The sequence below is a fragment of the Somniosus microcephalus genome, chromosome 6 (genome assembly GCF_052327205.1).
Source record: "Somniosus microcephalus isolate GS21.2 chromosome 6, FLI_Smic_1.0, whole genome shotgun sequence".
Lineage (NCBI taxonomy): Eukaryota > Metazoa > Chordata > Chondrichthyes > Squaliformes > Somniosidae > Somniosus > Somniosus microcephalus.
This window is the reverse complement of record NC_140992.1, coordinates 251,893,275-251,910,612: the sequence shown is the minus strand read 5'-3', so window position 1 is coordinate 251,910,612 and position 17,338 is coordinate 251,893,275. Positions and strand designations below refer to the sequence as shown.

Genomic DNA, 17,338 nt, shown 5'->3' with positions numbered 1-17,338 from the left:
AATGCGGGGCAACAACAGCGCCATCTTTGATCTTGGCGGCACGACAATGCGTCTCCTCGCGGCGCCATCTTTGAACATGGCAGCACTTCAATGTGGGCCCGAACAGCGCCATCTTTAGTCTGGCCTGCCCGGTGTATATATGTAGATATAAAATATTTAGTTACTGATCAGCTCGCCGCCGGAAACTGGACTCTCCCGTCTTTTTTGATTTTCGCAACCTGTGAATAGGAATTAAATTGTTTAGCAGTCTGGTCCAAGAATGCGCGCATCAGGTGACAGGAGCGGAAGTGAGTTTGCGGCAGGCTGGGCGGAGGCGCCATGGTAACGGTGGTAGCGGGTCGGTGTCGGTGTGCACAGAGCGCGGGCCTTTACTCGGCAAACCTTATTAAAGCGGCAGTAGTGTGCTAACGGGAACTGGAGGCTCTCCTGCGGGCCGCTCCGGTTTGATGGACAGGGAAAGACCAACTTGCTCCCACCGTAACTCACATTTCGATTCGGTACTTTTTTTTTTTCACAGCTATTCTGGACTCCACCTCGAGTTCAGCAATTTCAGACCGCAACCTCTGCTCCCATTTTTTTCAGACGGTTGCTGTTGATGATTCTGATATTCCCAGCTCAGTGGGTAGCACCCTCGCCTCTGAGTCTGAAGGTTGTGGGTTTAAATGTGTGGAGTTTGCACATTCTCCCCGTGTTTGCGTGGGTTTCCTCCGGGTGCTCCGGTTTCCTCCCACAGTCCAAAGATGTGCGGGTTAGGTTGATTGGCTATGATAAATTGACCCTTAGTGTTAGGGGGATTAAATACGTGGGGTTACGTGTTGGTTTAGGGGTTACGGGGATCGGGTGGGATATGTGTCGGTGCAGGCTCGATGGGCCGAAATGGCCTCTATCTGCACTGTGGGGTTTCTGTGATTCTGTGTGATCCAGAGACTTGAGCACAAAAATCTAGGCTGACGCTCCAGTGCAGTGCTGAGGGAGTGCGGCACTGTCTGAGGTGCCGTCTTTCAGATGAGTTAAACCAAGGTCCCGTCTGTTTGCTCAGTTGGAAGTAAAAGATCCCATGGCACTATTTTGAAGAACAGGGGAGCTATCCCCAGTGTCCTGGCCAATATTTATTCCACAGTCAACATCACTAAAACAGACTATCTGGTCATCATCACATTGCTGTTTGTGGGAACTTGCTGTGTGTAAATTGGCTGCTGTGTTTCCTACATTACAACAGTGACTACACTTCAAAAAGTACTTCATTGGTTGTAAAGCGCTTTGGGATGTCCAGTGGTCGTGAAAGGCGCTATAGAAATGCAAGTCTTTTCTAGACCTTTTTTTTTTACTTGTCCCATTACCATCTCCTTTAGCTTTGTACAATCACCTCTTTTGATCATTTCTTCCCCTCTCACCCCCACCCCCTGCCTCTGCACGTGCTTAAAATCTGCTATATCTCTAACTTTTTCCAGTTCTGATGAAAGGTCATCGACCTGAAACGTTAACTCAGTTTCTCTTGCCACAGATGCTGCCTGACCTGCTGAGTGTTTCCAGATTTTTCTGTTTTTACCCCACACACCTTGATGGCTGGAGCATCGTAACTAGACACTTCCCACTCACTTCCTGCAATCCACTTGCACAGTGTGTTGGAGACAGCAAACTTCCTTAATATTCCAAGTAGTACTCGACTGCTTCTGTGCAGTTTATGCTATTTACGGAGTGGGTGAAGTTTCAAGGTTTGTGGGTTGGGGCAGAGTTGTCAACTCTGGACATATTTCTAGAAGTGTCATTACCTTGCCTCCTACCTCCAATCGCCCACACACTCCTGCCATTGGTCGCCCAACATCTCCATACTCACGGTGCACTGCCTTCCCACACCAATTGGAAAGCGAATAGACACTTAATTACCCCATTGGGAAAATTCGGTCAAACATCTTTTTTTCCCCATGTCCAATATTTATATAACCAGTTCAAAGTTTTTTTTTTTTTTAAACAAAATTTTTTATTTGCCCCAATGATTTTTCTCCTGGGATGCTTGTGGTAGTGTCCTGGAGAATAGACTTTAATTCCTGGAGACTCCACGGCAATCCTGGAGGGTTAGAACATAAGAATTAGGAGCAGAAGTAGGCCATTCGGCCCTTCGAGCCTGCTCCGCCATTGAATGAGATCATGGCTGATCTTCTACCTCCGTTTCATTCACTGGCCCTATCACCATATCCCTTGATGCCCTTACTAGTCAGAAATCTATCGACTTCTGTTTTTAATATACCCAATGACTGAGCCTCTGGGGTAGAGAATGCCAAAGATTCACCACCCTCTGTGTGAAGACATTTCTCCTCTTCTCAGTCCTGAATGGCCTACCCTTTATCCTGAGGCTGTGGCCCCTGGTTCTAGACTCCCCAGCCAAGGGAAACATTTCCCAGCATCCATCCTATCAAGCCCTGTAATGATTTTGTATGCTTCAATGAGATCCCCCCTCATTCTTCTGACTTCAAGAGAATACAGGCCCAGTTTACTCAATCCCAGGAATCAATCTCATGAAGCTTCGTTGCACTCCCTCTATGGCAAGTATATCCTTCCTTAGGTAAGGAGACCAAAATTGTACACCGTACTCCAGGTGTGATCTCACCAAGGCCCTATATAATTGGAGTAAGACTTCTTTACTCCTGTACTCAAATCCTCTTGTAATGAAGGCCAGCGTTCCATTTGCCTTCCTAATGGCTTGCTGCACCTGCACATTCACATTCAGTGACTCAGGTACAAGGACACCCAGGTCCCTTTGAGCATCAGCATTCGCCAATGTTTCACCTCGGGTTGCAAACCCTAGGTTGGGGTTAGGATGTTATGCTTCGGGTTAGAACCGTCATTGACAATGCATTGTCACTAGACGCATCCTTCTATTTATCGATTATAATGCACACATCTGGTCACAGAAGCATGTATGTATTTACACTGTGAAGGGAAAACTTCAATTTACACAATAGAAACTGTCAATTTGCAATGGAAGCAAACCTTTGTACACAAATCCTTGTATGGTGTTTAAAAAAATACAGGGTAAAATAAATCTTTATGTACTGAAGGGAAGCTAGCTTCAATGGAAAGTATGAGTGTAGTGAGAGCAAAGGACTCTGATTGTGTATCTTTCATAACATAGTAAATCATGTACAGTATGATTTGCACTCCTTACTTGGATATCACCATTTTGTGACGTCGTCACACCTGCATAGTGCTCCCATTAGATGAAGCTTCACCAGTTCCAGAAGACTGGCAGCATCACCACTTCACTCTGGGAAATTCACATTGTGTTCCATGACTAAAGCTGCAGGAAATTCACTAGTATAGGGAGACCAAAAATAATTTATATACTGAGTAGAAACTTGCTCCTGTATGCATGCAATTTAGAATTGTAGATAGAGTGCAGCAGTGTGTGGGGGAAGCAAATATCCTTTATATACATTGTAGATATGAACTGTTTCTGTAAATTTTATATGGAGAATGGGGAAAAAAGATCGACAGTTGTCCTTATTGCATATGAAAGAAAGAAAGACTTTATTTATTTAGCGCCTTTCATGACCACCGGATGTCCCAAAGGCTTTACAGCCAATGAAGTCCTTTTGAATGTAGTCGCTGTTGTAATGTAGGAAACGCGGCAGCCAATTTGCGCACAGCAAGCTCCCACAAACAGCAATGTGATAATGACCAGATAATCTGTTTTAGTGATGTTGATTGAGGGATAAATATTGGCCAGGACACCGGAGATAACACCCTCGCTCTTTCAAAATAGTGCCAAGGGATCTTTTATATCCACCTGAGAGAGCAGACGGGGCCTTGGTTTAACGTCTCATCTGAAAGACGGCATCTCCGACAGTGCAGCACTCCCTCAGTACTGCACTGGAGCGTCAGCCTAGATTTTTGTGCTTAAGTCTCTGGAGTGGGACTTGAACCCACAACCTTCTGACTCAGAAACAAGAGTACTACCAACTGAGACACGGCTGACGTACTGGGAGTCAACCTAATTAACGCACAGAAAAGAATCTGCCTGTTTCAGTATGACTGCCATAAATCACTTCAAGTAGCCATGCACAATGATCTGCAATAATCCAGTTTTATGAATATTTGTTGATCAATGTTAATACATGTTAGTGCTGTATTTCTAATGAGAGAATCATCAGGTACTGGTGAGATTTTGCAAAACTGTAGGCATGCAAATATATATTTAAAAAGGGTGACAAGTTTGATCTTGGCAAGTACATTTGCTTAACATATTAATAACAGGTAAAATGTCAACTATTTTAAGCAGAGCACTGGAACAGTCCCTATATTGTAATAATTTGTTCTATACTCAGGATAAAATAAGGCCATCAGGCCCATTTGTGCTTGTCCCACTTCTTAGTGGACTCTTCTCCATTCTCCCACTCTTTCTATCCCCCACCTTTCAACTCCTGGGAGAGCCAAAAACAGAGACCTGTAGCCAATTTAAGAAAACACTTTTTATTTAAAAAAATGGTAATTCTCTGACCCCTCAAAGCAAGCCTGAGCAGACCACAACCCATTGATTAATACCCCAAACCTTACCTTCCTTCTGCTATGATGTAGTTTTCCAAATGTGCATGGATTTAGATATATGGTTTGGTCTTTCCAAATGTTTTTGGTGAAGTTTTGCAAGAAGCACTTGTAATTAAACTTAAAGTGACAGAACTGCAGACGAGAAGATGGTAACAAATTGGGAAATTAAGGGCAATTAATGAGGGGCTTTAATAAAATATTGAAAACAATACAGAATATTAATTCAAATTATGCCAGTAGGACCAGAGGACGCAAATTTAAATGTGTGAAAAGTATAATTAAAACCAAATATTAGGAAAAGCTTCTTTACTCAGTGATAAATGTTTGGAATAATCTGCCATGCAGCATAATATAATCAGAAATGTTCGGGATATTCGGAGTGCAGGTGGATGCTATAATGGAAAAAATAAGGTAATAGAGGGATAAATATCAGTGGGCTGAATGGCATTTTCTGGCCCTTGACTTTTCTTGTGTTATGAGACTCGGTGTTTTCTTATTTTAGAGCTTACTGTGATGTGTGGAAGAGCCCGCGTCTATTTTCAGTGTAATGGTGCGTGTAACTGGATTTAGTATGCTGCACTTTCAGTGGTATAATGGGATCACATAGCAGCTGAGTGGGTATGGAGGAGGACTGGTGTGTCATTGCAGTGGAAATTTACCAATAAGCAATGATTTACTTGGAAAACCCAGGAAGACGTGCATTTTAAATGAGGCCCTGTCATGGGCGTTACAGTGATAGATTGTTGCTGGGTTTCTTGGAATTCAGAGTGGTTTGGACACAAGGTCTGTGTGCAATGAGATGTCTTTGCCATCTGCCTGAGGTACTAAAACAAACCCTCAAGTAATATACTTTCTGATTACTGACTTGACGGGTGTGACCTGCAAATATTTTTTGTTGAATTTTGAGGTGGGCATTTAAAAGAAACAAAATGTTAGGTTATGGAGACAAGTATTTCAATAGATGGGAAAGCGTGTGAAGGCTTGACTATAAATGAAACATTGATATGGCTCAGGTTACAATACGCACACTGAATATGACAAGATGCAAGCATTAAAAAGTATTTCCTGCATTTAGTTCCATAAATGGTTTTGATCTCAGTCACATCTGCAGATACTGTATGAGAAAATACTAATCCTTTTTTTTTTGCTGCCTGAATTCCTACAGTATGATTTCCAGCTCCCATGTTTATTCTGCTATCGACAGATCTCCCATGACATTGCTCACAATTAGTCAGAGGACACACTTGACGTTTGAAATCTGAAGTGTGACTGGAAGTAAGTGCAATGGTTACAGTAAGTGTGTACTATACACTTTTTAATATGTTAGCAAATGGCTACTTAGTGTTTCTGCATCTTTTGGAACTTTGCTTTTTTAATCTTGTGTGCAAACTGATTAAAAAATAATTCTAAACGGATTAATGTTTTCTGAATCTCAATCTATGCCTTTGAAGGAATTTTCTTTGCTCCTGTTATAAAAAGAAACAGTTGCAAATCCGTTGGATTTTTAGTTGCATATTACTTGCATTCAAACTATCAGCTTTAACACCTCCACTTACATAGATTTAAATTTTTGAATTGGCTGATATGAATCTAACAGCCAACTTTCGGATAAATTGCTTTGTTCATCAGTATTGCTGTACTTTTCGACATTGTGAAGTGGTTTTATCTTCAGTGCAGTCTTCTTTAAATTTTATTTTCCACAGCCCACCACACTTTTGATCATTTAATCTAAAGGAATGGAAACTTCAGCAACAGAAACTATCCTGATCACTGGCGGGGGAGGTTATCTAGGATATAGGTAAGATCAATCATTATGTAATATCAATTACAGGAAACTTTGGTTTATCCGGAGGTTAACTGTCTGGAATGCTCGAGCCACCGGCAAAAATCAGGAGCCGTTTCGTTAGGTTTTTTTTCTTTTCGTTGCTTTTTTTTCACCAGTCAGGCTCTGCAAGGTCTCGCTGAAGCTGTTGCTTAGCTACAGAGACGCTTGCAAGGTACGGCCGACTGTTTAGAAGCTGTTGCTAAGCAACAGGGTTTGTTGCCAGATACGGAGCTCAAAATCTCCGTATGTTTCAACATTAGCGCTGGTTTGTCCGGCAGTTTTGATGGGACAGCAACAGCTCGGTCCTGTCGGTGCCGGATAGCACAAAGTTTCCTGTAAATAGTAAATGCACACAGGACTAATGTCTTAAAATTCTATTTGAAAGTTAATAAATACATTTTTCAACAGTATTTCTCTGTGAGGAATTGCCTTTAAATTATGGAAAGTAATAAACCTAGTTCAAAATTGCAGCTGAATGCCATTTTGCATCTGAAGCTTCTGTTCAATTTGAATCTATTAGCATTAATGAAACAAAACTGGACAATCTGAAGTGAATTTATCCCATTTAGAGTGGCAAAGCAACATGAAATGGATTGCAATTCACTAGAAGACTGCGTTCTGATCATTCATGCCTTTCATGTAACATAACCCAGTTTGTCAGTTTATAATTATCAGTTCGCCTCTGGAAAATAGGAGAAACACACCTGGTGGCACTTGCCAGGACGCAGAATCCAGTACACACAAGTATTATTGTTAAGGCCCCTGGGTCATGGTACCATGTAATTAGATATTGAATGGTATAAGTACTCTCCAGGTTATAGGGGATGCAAAGTCTGCTTACTGGAGTGACTGGTAACATTGAATCATTTAACAGACCTATAAACTGCTTAACTTGGACTGTTAGTTAATATAAAAGTCATTAATGCAATGATGTGGGGATATAAAAAGAACAAAGGAATGCACAAATAGTGAGGTGAAAAGGCACAGCAGAGGTCCACACAAACAAAAACTCAGTGGCTGATGTATCTTGATTCTCGCTGTTGCCACCACCCTCCCCCACACACACACACACTTTTGCAACCTCACTAGAATTTCTGATTGTCTTCAGTTCTGATGAAGAGTATATGCCCGAAGAAGTCATTGCCTGTCTCTGTTTACAGATGCTAACTGATCTGCTGTGTATTTCCAGCATTTTCTATAGCTGAAATTATATATTCTCTACAAGAACAAAAGGGAAGGTCTGTGATAGGATGGAAGGCAGGAGAGATTAAGAGACATTAAGAGATGGTGCAAGGCAAAAGGAGATGATAATGGGACAACAGAAAATGCTGGAAATACTCAGCAGGCCAGGCAGCATCCGTGGAGAGAGAAACAGAGTTAACGTTTCAGGTCTGGGACCCTTCATCAGAACTGGAAAAAGCTGGAGATGTAACAGATATTAAGCAGGTGCAGAGACAGTGGGGGGGGGGGGGGGGGGGGGGGAGGTTAGGAGGGGAGGAAGGAATTGAAAGAATATGCTGTGAAAATGTTGCAAATGGGAATAGCAAAATCATACTGCATGAAAAATGGAGGCAGGGATTATTATCTGAAATTGTTGAACTCTATGTTGAGTCCGGCAGGCTGTAAAGTGCCTAATCGGAAGATGAGGTGCTGTTCCTTGAGTTTACGTTGAGCTTCATTGGAACAATGTAATAGGCCAAGGACAGAGAGGTCAGAGTGGGAGTGAAGTGGAGCATTAAAGTGACAGGCAACTGGAAGCTCAGGGTCACCCTTACGGACTGAACGGAGGTGTTCCGCAAAGCGGTCGCCCAATCTGCGTTTGGCCTCCTCAATGTAGAGGAGACTGCATCGTGAGCAGCGAATACAGTACCTGTATATTAAATTGCAATAAGTACAAGTAAATTGCTGTTTCACCTGGAAGGGGTGTTTGGGGCCCTGGACAGTGGGAAGGGAGGAGGTAAAAAGGTTTCTTAACTTGTCCCATTACCATCTCCTTATGCCTTGCACCATCCCCTTTGCCTCTTTATCTCTCCTGCTTTCCATCCTATCACAGACCTTCCCTTTTGTTCTTTCCTCCCCTCCCCCCTTTCCCTGCCCCTACACTTGCTTAAAAACCTGTTCGATCTTCAGCTTTTTCCAGTTCTGACGAAGGGTCTTCAACCTGAAACGTTAAATCTGTTTCTCTCTCTACAGATGCTGCCTGACCTGCTGAGTATTTCCAGCATTTTCTGTTTTTATTAAGGATCATTTCTGTTGATTTCAATGCTTCCTTACACTTAAAATGGTTATCTGGTGATGATCGTCTAGTCAGAAAAAGGCAACTATTTATATATAATAAAAAAAGCCTTTGCTTCAGTGGCAGATGCAAATGTCTTACTCAATGCATCAATAGCAATAAAGCAGTGACAGGATATGTACAGTACAACTGCACAGTCATTTGCTTATTCTTCATGTATACACCTCCAAATTGGTCAAATTTGCATCTCTTGGATTTATGTTGTTTGGCTTTTGTCCCAAATTTATATTTTGCTGAAGGTGGCTCTATTTCGAATGCTGTTTGCCTTTTCACTCCTCATTTTGGGAAGCGCCTACATGGGCAGCTCCTGTTCCAAGAAGTTTGATAAAGGGCCATGTAACATTCTTGATGAAATTCAGTAGCGAGGTTGAAGTGCTGGTTCAACAATAGTCTAGTGTTCAGCGATAGTAAAGACCAGATGGAAACATTGAAACAGTTTGTGCTGTATCTGTTTTATTGGCGAAGATACATGCATGTCACGTAGATGCAAATTCTTCTGCATATTTCACTAATTAACCTCACTGAGTTGACCCAAAAATCTTATCAAAGATCTTGGCAAAATTCTCTCCAATATTTGACTCGCCGCCTTGCCGGTGATCTGGAGTTGCACAGTTAAACACAGCGATGGTATCAGTGGGGGAAAAGATTGCATCGTGCAGCTAGTAAACAGTCTCCAGGTGCACTTGTGATGGTAGCACACAGGTCAGAAATAAAGGGTGTACCATCTGTTTTGTACTCTTCATTAGCTTAACTTTTACCTCACCATCTGTGAGTTACTTCTCCTTGTATTGTGATCAACCCTATTCTGTTTTTCTTTATTATCTTTTTTATTTTGGCCAGATTTCAGGCCCATTTCGTTATCACATTGCACAATCTGTTTCTACTTTTATCGCTACAGTTATGGCTCGCATTGATGATTTTCTGAAAGGATTAATCCGCGTTCGAGTAATTGAATGCGAGAGCGAATGCAGGAGGAGTTTCAAATAAGTAGCTGAGCCATACAGCTGAAGATGGTCCGAGGTTCAATTCCTGTTCTAATCTCATTAAGGATGGTGGGAGAGTTCTATAATTTTTTTAATTTGCTTATGGGATGTGGACGTCGCTGGCAAGGCCAGCATTTATTGCCCATCCCTAATTGCCCTTGAGAAGGTGGTGGTGAGCCGCCTTCTTGAACCGCGGCAGTCCGTGTGGTGAAGGCACTCCCACAGTGCTGTTAGGTAGGGAGTTCCAGGATTTTGACCCAGTGACGATGAAGGATCGGCGATATACTTCTAAGTCAGGATGGTATGTGACTTGGAGGGGAACTTGAAGGTGGTGGTGTTCCCATGCACCTGCTGCCCTTGTCCTAGGTGGAAGAGGTCGCGGGTTTGGGAGGTGCTGCCGAAGAAGCCTTGGCGAGTTGCTGCAGTGCATCTTGTAGATGGTACACACTGCAGCCACGGTACGCCGATGGTGGAGAGAGTGAATGTTTAAGGCGGTGGGTGGGGTGCCAATCAAACGGGCTGCTTTGTCCTGGATGGTGTTGAGCTTCTTGAGTGTTGTTGGAGCTGCACTCATCCAGGCAAGTGGAGAGTATTCCATCACACTCCTGACTCGTGCCTTGTAGATGGTGGAAAGGCTTTGGGGAGTCAGGAGGTGAGACACTCGCCGCAGAATACCCAGCCTCTGACCTGCTCTTGTTGCCACAGTATTTATGTGGCTGGTCTAGTTAAGATTCTGGTCAATGGTGACCCCCAGGGTGTTTATGGTGGGGGATTTGGTGCTGGTAATGCCGTTGAATGTCATGGGGAGGTGGTTAGACTCTCGCTTGTTGGAGATAGTCATTGCCTGGCACTTCTGTGGCGCGAATGTTACCTGCCACTTATCAGCCCAAGCCTGAACGTCGTCCAGGTCTTGTTGCATGCGGGCATAGACTGCTTCATTATCTGAGGAGTTGTGAATGGCGCTGAACACTGTGCAGTCATCAGCGAACATTCCCATTCCTGACCTTGTCTTTAGTATCCTTGGATTAGAGACGGGAAAGTCATCCAGGGCTCCCACTTCTGATTACTATCCAGTGGCCCCTATTGGAAGTATGTGTATGGATATTGGATGAGCACTGGTTCAAACTTGGCTGTGATGTTCCGTGTGGTCAAAAAGCCTGATGCATGAAGAATGGCCACCTGGGTGGAGTATTGGAGAGTGCCTATACCCGTGAAGCTGAACCTTAGTAAGAAGTCAAAACTTTCAGGAAACAGATGTAAAAAATTGGCAAGAATTTGTTATGTTTTTGAAATAATCACTGCATGAAAGGGTATTGGAAGCAGATTCAATAGTAACTTGCAAAAGGTTATCTGCTTCACAGGCAATCTGTAAGCCTGCATAGGCATGAAGCTGTGAGGTAGCGAGCAGTCAGGAAGATACCAGGTGAGGTGGCGTCTCCAGGAAGCGAAAGGCGAGGCTGGAGCAGTTGCGGTGGAGCTGTGTCTTTTTCCACTCTGAATTCTGCCTAGCTTTAAAAGACCATTTGTAACATAGAACCGCAGCTGTGGGGCGGTGGCTTGTCAACAATAGGTTCCTACAATACAACCCACGATTGATTGACACTTCACTTGTTTTCTCTCTGTCCACAAGTAATGTATGCAGGTGTCCAAAATGACCTCCAGCCGGCCTGGGCTCGCTCTTATTGCTATGGTGATCTATCCTCGGCTGTGTGGTCTTTTACAGTGTGTCCACATGTAATTAAGTCGGCAGGTGCTCAAACGACCTTTTAAGAGTCCTTCCATCCGACATGCTGGAGCCGATTTAGTAGCAGGCTTTCGTTTATCAGATGAATTATCACTACATAGCTCTTTTAAAGAGCTGGCACAGACATAGTGGACCGAATGGCCTACTTTTGTGCTGTATTATTCTATGATTGCCTCCTCTGACAATATGCAGGTTCTTGTTTATTGGAGTAGCAAAGTATAGTTGATCCATAAATTTCCATAGGGGTGGAAAGAAAGTACTTGCATCTATATAGTACCTTTTACATCTTCCGAAGCACTTCACATTCAATGAATTACATTTTAAGTGCAGTCACTTGTTATGGGGGCAAACAGGACAGCCAATTTGCATACAGTGACTTCTCACAAAAAGCAAGTTGGATAAATAGCCAGTTAATCTCTGTTGCTTGAGGATGAATCTTGGCCAGGACACTGGAAAAGTTCTCATACTCTCTTTTGAGTAGTGTCATGGGATCTTTGACGTCCACCTGAACAGTTAGTCTCATTCATAAGATGGCACCTCTGAATATGCACTGAAGCATCAGCTTAGATTACAGGAAACTCTTTGGTATCCGGCACCGACGGGACCAGGATGGTGCCGGTTGATTAAAAATTCCGGATAACGGAGAGGGTTATCTACCAAGGCTATTTTTAACAAACAAAAATAAAAAAATCAAGAAATGTGCAGTATACAGTAATTGGGTACTCACCTACAGAATGTTGTGTTAAATGGATGGTGGAAGATGCTTGATTAAGTACAGTACTGCCAGTTGAGGGTAATCCATAACTCTTTGATTACTTAACAGTAAAACAAAACTTATAAACGACTCTATACTGTAGTTTTTGGAGTGAGAATTTTGCCGGTTATTAGAGAGTTTCCTGTATATGCTTATGTTTTGGAGCGGGGCCTGAACCCACAATCTTCTGACTCGGGTGACAGTGCTACCAATTGAAACAAGTTGACTTTAGTAATTTTAGGAATTTGTAAAATACATGCACAAAAATACTGAAATGTGCTCTACCATGAGGTAAATTTGTACCTGTTTTTAAAACTGATTTCTACTTCAAGTAATGGCCTCTGCATGTTCTGTACAATAATTGTATGTTAATGACCTATTCTAACAGTGAGCTGTTTTAAGAAAATAGTTTTACACTGCCTATTACCACCTTTTCTGTTTCAGATTGGGTTGCACCCTGCACAAGAGAGGCATAAAAGTGGTCCTCTTTGACACCCACAAACCGATAGAGCAAGTGCCTGATGCAGTTGTCTTTATAAAGGGAGATATCTGCAACTACTTGGAGGTAGAGGCTGCATTCAGGAATGTAGATTGTGTTTTCCATTTAGCTTCGTATGGCATGTCTGGAAGGGAACAGTTAAATAAAAAGCTAATTGAGGACATCAATGTTAACGGCACAGAGCATGTGATCCAGGCCTGCCTGAAGAATGGGATACCAAGACTGCTTTACACAAGTACATACAATGTTGTGTTTGGGGGCCAAGTCATTAAAAATGGGGATGAATCGCTCCCTTATCTTCCGCTGCACCTTCATCCAGATCACTACTCGAGAACCAAATCTTTAGCAGAGATGGAGGTGCTACATGCAAATGGCACAAAGCTAAAGAAAGGCACTGGTGTTTTACAGACTTGTGCCCTACGGCCAGCAGGCATCTATGGACCTGGTGAGCAAAGGCACCTTCCAAGAATAGTGAATTATATAGAGAATGGACTCTTCAAGTTTGTGTATGGGGCAGCAGATAGTCTGGTAGAGTTTGTCCATGTTGACAACCTTGTTTCTGCACACATACTGGCATCGGAAGCTTTAACAGAAGGAAAAAATTGCATAGCTGCTGGCCAGGCTTATTTTATCTCTGATGGCAAGCCAGTGAACAACTTTGAATTTTTCAGACCACTAGTGGAAGGCCTGGGCTACAAGTACCCCACAATTCGACTGCCACTCGCGTTGATCTATTTCTTTGCCTTGCTCACCGAAACCATTCATTTTTTTGTTGGCCGCATTTATAATTTTCAACCATTTCTGACTCGCACAGAAGTCTATAAAACGGGGGTCACTCATTACTTCAGCCTGCAGAAGGCTAGAAAAGAACTGGGGTACAACCCGCGGGAACATAGCCTGAGTGAAATAGTGGAGTGGTTCAAAGTTCGTGGTCATGGGCGGAAGCTAACCACGTACAGTATTAAACGCTTTATATGGGATGTGATTTTTTTAATGTTGCTGTCTGCCGTTATCATGTCTTGGCTTCCGGTAGTTTCAGCATAATATTCCATATAGTTTATGTTCCACTGGACATTCCTTGCAGCCTGGACCCTACTTGGGATGATTTGAAAATTGAGGCTACAACATGAATTTCTGTTACCACATTGAAACGAGTTAACCTGACTGCATAACACATGACAGACCAAGTTGTAAATGCCTGGTTCAGTTTGCAAGTTGCTTAAATATGGCATCCTGCTAGGAGGGCCTGTATAGTGCTCTGTTTATATGGTAGGCAAGTAATTTTAGTGTATTTAGTTTTAAAACATGTTTTTGAATGAGGAAAATTTATAATGGAGGGCTTTTGCCACATAGGCTTTACATCATCTTCAATGCTGTCTCGTCCTCTGCCGCCCAGCCACCTTTCACATGCATGCTGATGAAAACCAACTCTATCACACTCTCTCCTTCATTAATCTAAAGGCTGTTCCTGCTTTCTTCAACTGCCTGTCTGACACCAAGATCTAGATGAGCCAAAGTTTGCCTCCAATTTTAATGTAAAAGAAAACCCAAAGACATCAGGGGCCATTTTGACCCTGCCCGCCCAGCAGAAACTGTGCTGGTGGGCAGTTAAAATTGCTCGTGGGCATCATCCACCAAGGTCCTGCTATCTTCCTGCAGGGATGGGAGGGACAACTGCTGGAATCCGTCACGGTCCTTCTTTAAATATGCAGATTGGGTTTCAATTATGTCATTGGCACAAACAGCAGTTTTAACCCGAGGCCTACGCAGGCAAGCTGTTATGGCTTCCCCACGAGGGTAACCTAGTGTGAAGAGGAGCCCGAGCCAGAAGAGGCACAAAAGGGTAATTATTTTTCCTTTAGTTAGTGGTGGCATGCTTCAGAAATGTAGAGAGGAAGAGAAGCTGTGGAGGTGAGGTACTAGTTGGGGGTTGACTTTAGCCTTTTTTTTTTTAGGAGTGGGTGAGTCTGGTGGTTTTGAGAGGAAGTTGCTGAGGGATTTGAGCAATTTAGAATGTCTTTTGAGCATTGGATTGAGGAAGGGTAGTTGACTAGTCAAGAATTATGATGAGAAGGTGTCAACGAAGCATGAGGTGGATCCTGTGGAGGAACTTAATCTGGTGAGGGCTGGGGGCGGGCTAAATGAAAAGCTGTAGCGTGGTACAACATCAAAACTGGGTTAGGGTTGGTCAGGAAAGGTGCCGGGGCTAGAATGGGCTGAGGTAGCTGAGCAAATTGCCTTGATTTTGCAACAAAGGAGGTAGTTTATGATGGGGAAGTTTGGAATTACCCTTGCCCTCCAGAATGTGTGTTTGACCTCCGTGAGGGAGAAGCAATTTACTGTAGTTGGTTTGAACTACTTTTTTGTTGCTTTGCATTTTGTCTGTCAAGTTTATGATGAACAGGTTTATATGTATAAATATAAAAATGAAGGAAAGTTAAAGATGAACTGAAGGAAATTAATCAAATATTTTTTCTAAAAGACTGCAAACTATAAAAGTACTGTAGAATAAAGTGATAACGCAAGAGTGTTGAGCAAATGGGTAACAATTGGGATATTAACTTAAATATCAAGGTTATTTGTATTCTAGTGCATTCGTGGAGATATTCATAACATGACGCAGTTTACCCTTCATATTGAGACTTGTGTGAAAAGGTTTAAGTGGCTTGAAGGTTAAATTCAAGTTAAATTAATGCTATTACATGTGTCTATAATTCTCCAAAACAGGATGACATTAAATGGTCACTATGATGGCATAAATTATGATAAATGAGATAATACTTCCATATATCACTTCAGCATGCCTCAGTGCTTCTGATAATGAATTACTATTTGAAGTGCAGTGTTTGTTATGTAGGTAAAAATGGCAGCTGTTCTGCACCAGCAGCATCCCACAAACAGCCAGGAGATGAAGTACCAGTTAATCTCTGTTTTGGTGGTATTGGTTGGAGGAAGAATGCTGGTCAGGGCAAACCAGGACAACTCTATGCTCTTCTTTGAATGGCGGCATGAGATCCTTAACTAAGAACAGGAAACCAGGATCTGCAGCAGTACAGCAGGCACCCAGAACTGCACTGAAGTGTTAGCCTAGATTAAGAGCTCAAACACGGTTATGGAGCTTGAAACCAATTTTCTGACTGAGAGGTGAGAATGTGACCGAGGCAAGCTGACGCATTGCTAAAAGCAAAGGATTGATTAGCCTGGAACAAGTAACTCCTTCTCCCTCAGACTCTGATATGTGAATTTAAATTTATACATAATCACATATTAATGTGATTTAAAACTGAGAAGACTATTCAGCCAGTTAAACACAAGTGAGAGATATGCTGAAGATATTAAAACTTATTTAATATAACAAAGATTAAATTACCAGGGTAAAATGAAATGTTAGGAATTGGATAATTCTTTGGCTCTTTCTCAAATATTGTAAATCATGTAACTATTCTGCTGAAAAGCACATGTGGGTATTGGTCATTTTCAGATTCTTATTTTAAATTCCAAGCAATTTCTAGCAATTTGTTTTTGTTATCTAGAGATGCTGGAATTGGGATGGTGCCTTTATCAGTGTATACAGTATGTGCACCAGTCGATTGAAACAGCAAAGTAAACTTAAGTGTGATCACTTAAAGGTCTGCATCTTTGGCATACTAAGATTTAATATAGTTTCGGTGCAGATACAGTGCTGTAATTTTTTATGCGATTAACAAAAGTGTAACTTCTTTGTTTAGCAAGTAGTTATTCTGGTAATGTGGTACACTTTTTTTGTAAAGAAGATACTTTACTTTTATTACTAATAAATTTATCTTGTGAACATGATCTGTTGTGTTATAAAGTTAGTATGTATGTATATTTTAAAGAAACCCGTTTAAGCAGTAAGTTCCAGCTAATTTTGAAAGTGTTTTGTATATGACACTTTTTAATAGCAATAGTTTGAGATTAAAAAGTAAACAACATTTATATCTGTTTCATGGGTTCTGATCAGTAGATAGCTGCTTTGACTGAATTCTTTGTCAGAAAGAAATTGAAACTTCCATCTTTTAAATCTGCATTCCTTCTCTTTCACAAACCCCCAATATTTAATGTAAAAAAACTCAAAATAATCATAACACAACAAAATAATCTCCATTGTTTAAAATGCTGAAATGTAAAATTTATTAATTGTCAAAATATTGTTTCTACAGTTTGCATTTGGTTGTACTCAACAGCTTGTATTTATTTAGGGCAATTTAAGTAGTTGCGCATGCGCAGTCTTTTTTTGTGGTCTTTCGCTTCACGGCTCGGGGGGGGGGGAAAAGCCGGGAACGGAGCGGGCCTTCGGGACTGTAGGGAAAAAAGCCGGGAATGGAGCGGGCTCTGTGGGTGGGATAGCAAAATACTGCAGATGCTGGAAATCCGAAATAACAAAAGAAAATGCTGGAAAAACTCAGCAGGTCAGGCAACATCCGTGGAGAGAAATTTGAGTTGACGTTTTGGGTCTTCCTTCCCCCCCCCCCCCCCCTTTCCTTTTGTTTCTCTCTCCCACCTGGCAGCTGTCTCTTATCTGCCAGTACATTTCACACCTAATCTCAGCTGCCTTTTGTCTCCACCAGCCTATTACCATCTCGTCTGGTTTCGAATACCTTTTATTGTCTCTTTTACTTCTTTTGTTCGATCGGGCCTCTGTGGGTGTTTGGGGGAGAAGCAGAAACATCG

General features: G+C 42.1%; 1 protein-coding gene across 3 annotated transcripts; it reads left to right on the top strand.

The window, feature by feature from the left end:
- Positions 1-113: 113 nt before the first annotated feature.
- On the top strand, positions 114-16,462 carry sdr42e1 (short chain dehydrogenase/reductase family 42E, member 1). Of its 3 annotated transcripts, none has more exons than XM_085991756.1 (4): positions 114-287; positions 5,711-5,820; positions 6,249-6,343; positions 12,592-16,462. In XM_085991756.1, the coding sequence occupies exons 3-4, from the start codon at positions 6,282-6,284 to the stop codon at positions 13,688-13,690; spliced, it is 1,161 nt and encodes a 386-aa protein (XP_085847882.1). In that variant the 5' UTR covers positions 114-287; positions 5,711-5,820; positions 6,249-6,281; the 3' UTR covers positions 13,691-16,462. The 3 variants fall into 3 exon arrangements, with proteins under 3 accessions (XP_085847882.1, XP_085847881.1, XP_085847883.1); XM_085991755.1 differs by lacking the exon at positions 114-287 and adding an exon at positions 319-497; XM_085991757.1 differs by lacking the exon at positions 114-287 and having other exon boundaries at positions 3,870-5,820.
- Positions 16,463-17,338: the final 876 nt, after the last annotated feature.